The 5,664-nt window shown below is 33.3% G+C and overlaps 2 protein-coding genes across 2 annotated transcripts in view; both read right to left on the reverse strand.

Annotated features, from left to right (window-relative positions):
* LOC107615397 (increased DNA methylation 1-like) lies at nt 1,084–2,811 on the reverse strand. The gene has a single exon (XM_016317464.1). The coding sequence runs from the start codon at nt 2,809–2,811 to the stop codon at nt 1,084–1,086; it is 1,728 nt and encodes a 575-aa protein (XP_016172950.1).
* The window catches only part of LOC107615408 (beta-amyrin 28-oxidase-like), a 3,443-nt gene continuing 1,568 nt past the window's right edge, over nt 3,790–5,664 (reverse strand). Inside the window, exons 2-4 of the mRNA XM_016317474.2 lie at nt 5,126–5,553; nt 4,857–5,044; nt 3,790–4,393 (exon numbers count right to left, since the gene is read on the reverse strand). Of these exons, the coding sequence (XP_016172960.1) occupies nt 4,091–4,393; nt 4,857–5,044; nt 5,126–5,553 (919 nt within the window). The 3' untranslated portion in view covers nt 3,790–4,090. The remainder of the gene's footprint in view (nt 4,394–4,856; nt 5,045–5,125; nt 5,554–5,664) is intronic.

Consider the following 5,664-nt stretch of genomic DNA (forward strand, 5'->3'; position numbering starts at 1 on the left):
ATTCAAATTATGTTAAACATGGGGCCAGTCAAATTTACTGTGTTTAATTTTTTTTAATTTACCTTTTTAATAATTTTTTTAGATATCCTAACAAATATCGATTAACAAATTAATTCCAGAACATTATGAAAGGTACGTAAATCTTTTAAAATATTTTATGTAAAAATAATAAATAAGATATTACATTTTTTTACCTTGATTAATAAATATTTTAATATATTAATTATTTTAATTAAATTTATTAAAATATTTAACAACTTTTCATTATTGTCAGCTTTGTTATATGGATAGTCATCCATTTGTATTAGATTACATTAAGATATCTAGATCTTTTCTTTCTTGTATTTTTTACTGTCTTATTTTACTTGGATCGTTTCTTAAATGGAGTTCAATTTAGTTTTTACAAAATTAAAGTCGGCCAATTTTTCAATGAATTCAAACAAAAAGTTAATTATAAAATATGGGTAAAAGAAACTGATAAAATTAATAAACAAAAAGTAAATCAGTAAAATAAAAAAACAATCGTGGACCCAGACGAGACACTCGAAATTCTCTCTTTTGTTTACACTTTTCTTGTCATGATATTAAAAAAAAGTTCGGTAATTGTCAATCCAAAGAATTTTATACAACAACGTTATATGAACCCTTAATGTGTGTTGGATACAGTAAAGGAGTAAAGGAAAATAGAAGATAAAAAGAGACCCCAAATATGCAATCAACCTAAGGTTGTAACTTGTTTACTAATAAGCGAAAGGGGAATGCTAGGTACAATGAGTTTGTTAAATAATATGAACAACTACGAATCAAATAAAAACACACTACACCTCCAAATTAATCTTTTAAATTTTAATATTAAAATAATTATTTGTACACTAATAAAATGAACATCCAATATATCTATTATTTACATTGTTTAATATTTTTATTGTTTACCTATATTTTTCCTAAGCGAAAACAGCATATATAATAGCAAATGGATTTGACAAAACACACTGCGAATCAGATATAAAAAGTGAATGCAGCAAGCAATACTAAACATACACCATGGTCACTACTTCCAACTCCATGCAATCGTTTTAGACCTCAATACAGCATCAAAGGTTGCTTCAATGATTTGTGGCACAATGTTGTGTCTTGAAAATTTGCAAGAGGATAGCCTACACAGTAATACTGATCTGAGTGTGTCATTTTTGCAAATCCAAATGAGTTTGTCCAAGTTTCTACTAAATAAGGAGCAGCAGGCAATAGCAACCTCTCAACACCCAACTTAACCAACAGCTTCTCAAGCTGATCCATCAGAATTCGACACATTCCCCGGTTTCGATACTGGTCCCTGGTCGCGACAAGCGGCACTTCTGCAAGCTTTTGGCCATAAATCCTTGTGTTTGCAACAGAGATCACCTCATCATTCCTCTCTAGAATCACAGTGTAGAACCCTGTAAAGTTCATACGTGGCAGCAATGAATATCTGCTGAACATAATATCTGCAGCAAAGTCTCTTCCAAATACAGGATCTATGATGGGCTCAAAACACTCATGAATTATTCCAAGTGCGACATTTAGCTTGCTCTCCATTTCAGTAATGGTTCCATCGTCATCATTGTCATTAGTGCTTTTCTTGAGGCTCGTCAACAATGTCCAAGTTAGATTACCATCACCCACAGGAATTGGTTTTCCCAACATGTTATTCAGTGTCAAAAATATCTTGTGACAATCTTCATTGCAAAACCAATCGGTTTCCATGTTCAGAAAAGCAAAGCCTCTAGAAGCTAAACATCCAATGTGGAATCTGCGTTGACACTGATAACAAGCTATAAAATTGTTAGCCGAATGACTTTCCTCTCTACAAGAATCTTCTATGCATTTGGGACGGTTGCAAATTCTGCAAGAGCATGAAGGGCAGAACCAATCACCAGGGGGAACATGATCAAGGCCAATACATTCGGCGTGGAATGACGCCGGACAGTGATCACAGAGAAGAATGAAACCCCCCTGGAGACAAATTGAACAAATGGAATCATTTTCATGATGATGATCATTATCCCCATTGTTGTTAGCCTTGATCATCATCAATGCTTGTTTTTGGCAATCCAACAAAGACCTTTTATCTTGTTCCAAGAAGATACTAGCAGAGGGAGGTTGACCTTTGCAACCGGCATGAGCCTGGAATTGAGAGAGTGTGTATAAAGAATCACAACAATGGCAGAAAATACCAGAACGAAACAGCTTCCCTCTCTTCACCAATTCTCCACGGCAGAAAACCCACGCCTCCTGCGCCACCACATTGTTGTCCATCAGCCAAGAAAGAATCGTTCTTGGATTCCGATTATCAGAAGAACTCCGTCTCCTTACTTTTCTTGCAGCATTAGGACTTTCACCAGAACGAGGACTTACTAAATTGGATACTTGCGTCTCCGGAAGAGTCCAATCTTCATCGTCACTCGGTTTCTTGCGTCTCCGAGGCCTACCACCGGTTACCTTGGAACTCGTTGGTTGTTCAGCAGAAGATGGTGATCCTTGCAATGAATTGGAACTAGATGAAGAATCTTTCTTTTTCTCTTCAATGCAGGCTTTGCATGCAGTTCTGAGAGAAATATAGGTCTTACCAGAAGGGGATTTGTAACGAAGTTCCCAGCGAGTTTTCTTGTCGCAATAAGAAAGGGTCCAACCCAACGAAACGAGGTGTTTCTTCGCCTTCAACCTCAGGTCAAAATCGTGTCTTTGATCCTTTGATTGGTACCATTCCACAGCACCAGGGCAATTCTCTCCTTTAATTCTGATATCAGGAGGGGGTTTACGAGTCAGTGACATTGTTTTAAGTAATAAAAAGGGACAGAGTAAATAAAGAGTACTATAAATAAATTTTATTGATTATTGATGGATTGAAAATTGTAAACTATAAAGGTAAAATTAAGTATATATAGAATATTGGCTTATGAAAGATAAATGTAAAAAGATAAGATAAAAATAAAATAAAATAAAAATTATAATTATAATTAAATTTGTATATTCTGTTGAGCGTAAGATATCTTTCTTATATTTTCTTCTAGCTTATTCTATTTATTAGCAAAAAAATGACAAAATCTATCTTTGGGCTGGTATATTTTTGATACTGCTCCTTCAGGAAAAAGTTTACGAGTCAGTAATATTGTTTCAAGTAATAAAACGAAAAGAGTACATAAAGAGAGTATAATAAAAAAATTTTATTGAGGGATAAAGACAAATTGAATCATGCATGAGTATAGATTTGCTGATAACAAACCTAACAATAGGCCTCTTGGTTGTGACTTGGGTAACAAAAAAAACTCTCTAAGAGTATGTCAATTATTTTTTATCATCCATATTAAATATACACTAACAATCCATCATCATATAAAATATATACATATTTATAAACTAATATTAATAGTTAATTTTTTAATTTTTACCTTTTTTATTATTGATAACTTGTAAATTTTATGCGATGTTTAATTATATGTAAACACATATTAGTTACTTATTAATTTGTTTAGATACGAGGAAGATTATTTTGATAAAATTTGGCTAATTTGATTTGGATGATTTTGTGCAGCTTGATGATTGGGTATTGTGCCGAATCTACAAGAAGAACAACACACTTAATAAAGTCGGCCAATTTTTGGATCAATTCAAACAAAAAGTTAGTTATATAATATCCGTAAAAGAAATTGATAAAATTAATAAACAAAAAGTAAATCAGTAAAATCGTTTTTTTTTAATAAAAAATTAATTAATATTAATTTTTTTAAAAAACACAATTGATTCCTGTCGGTAGATCCAGACGAAACACTCGAAATTCTCTCTTTTGTTAACACCAAGATTTTATTTTTGATCATGTTGTCATTGTTTTTTTTTCGTTTTCAGTTTATTCATTCGGACTCCATAATTTGTTTTATTGTATTTAAGCCCAAATGTTTGAATCGCTCTAACTTTATAGCTCAATGGTATTTGTTCACATTGGCCCGAACTGCATTATTACAGAGTACGAGGATGACCAATCACAGTAGCAGGTTCTTGTTTTATTGTACTAAAAATGAAAAAACAAAAGGTTTACTTATATCTAATAATTAATTTAGTAGGGATTGTGAGGATAAAGGCGAACTGGGAGGTTGTTTGTAGGCATGGGGAATGGATCAATGACAATTTTCTCATGAGGAATCAACATTTTCCATTTGAAGCGTTTCACCAAATTGTGGACGAAAACCATTATGACTAGGCGTGCATACTCGTTTCCTGGGCACATTCTTGGTCCTCCACCGAATGGCACAAATGTGTAGGGAGCTGGTCCATTTCCTTCGAATCTACTTGGATCAAATTTCTCTGGCTCCGGAAAATACTTTGCACTCTTATGTGTTGAATTTGCACTCCAAAACAACTACATACATAAATCACATCAATCTTATAATATAGGAAAGGTGGATTCTATAGTGCCATTTATTGTTGTGCCTAAATTGCCTAACTTACTTTTATAAGTAAAAGATAAAATGTAAAAAATAAAAATAAAATATTTAAAATTTATTAAATATTATTTTTTTTTTATTTTTTTTTAGTAAGTTAAGTACCAAGTCTTAGGCACCATAGCATTCAACTATAGAAAAATGCATGGAAAGATAAGAGTGTACACCCTAGTTAGGGTTTTAATGTAGAGGAATGCTAGGGAGGCCAGCAACTTTGTGATTTGTAGCCATCAAATGGTTTTAATGGTGTGAGATGAGTGTGAGATTTCATCCAATGGCTCACTTTTCTTTGCTGGTTACATGCTGGTCAGAATTTAACAAAGTTACTGGTTCTCTAGACTTTTCTTTTAATGTATATATAGATAGATATTAGCTTGTTACCTTCCATCCTTTTGGAATTGAGAAACCATTGAAGGTAAAGTCATGAAGGGCTTCCCTGAAACCTCCAGGAGCTATAGGAGTCATTCTCATAGCTTCACAAGCTACGTTCCATGAGTATCTCATCTTGTTGATGTCATTCCAATTCAACAAATCTCCTTCTAATTTTGATTTTCCTATTTCCATTTGCTCTGAACAAATTCCACATACATCACAATCTTATATACAAATAAGAATAATTGCCATATATACAAGCTTGATATATGGACTACCTTGATAGACTCTATCATATATGTGAGGGAACTCAGCAAGGTATTTGACAATTAAAGTGCAGGTAGAACTAACAGTGTCATAGCTTCCAAACAAGAGTCCAAGCATCTGATCAGCAATTAACCATTCATCAATCATATAGTCTCCATTTTTATTATTGCCGCACATGAACAACATGTGAGACAATATGTCTTGTGTTGGGGACGCATTCCCTTCACTTAGATCCACCTTCCTTTGCCTTATGATTCCTATAAGATCCTTCCTTATCGATTTGCTTGCTTTGATTGCTTTGTTGAAGTTAGTTCCGGGAAAGTCAATAGGCAACGATATCAACCCTGCACCCACATGCTTAAAATGCTTTGCCAGCTTTGTTACGTGCTTCTCCTCCTCAATGCTTACCAACAAACGATATGACAACAACAACGTGTACCTATATTACACTCCTCAATGCATACACCATTTTCAAATTCAATTAACTCATTTCTATTACTACAAATTTCATTTATTAAATTAAATAATGAATAAATAATAGTAACTACTC

The sequence above is a fragment of the Arachis ipaensis genome, chromosome B01 (assembly GCF_000816755.2).
Source record: "Arachis ipaensis cultivar K30076 chromosome B01, Araip1.1, whole genome shotgun sequence".
NCBI classification, from domain to species: domain Eukaryota; kingdom Viridiplantae; phylum Streptophyta; class Magnoliopsida; order Fabales; family Fabaceae; genus Arachis; species Arachis ipaensis.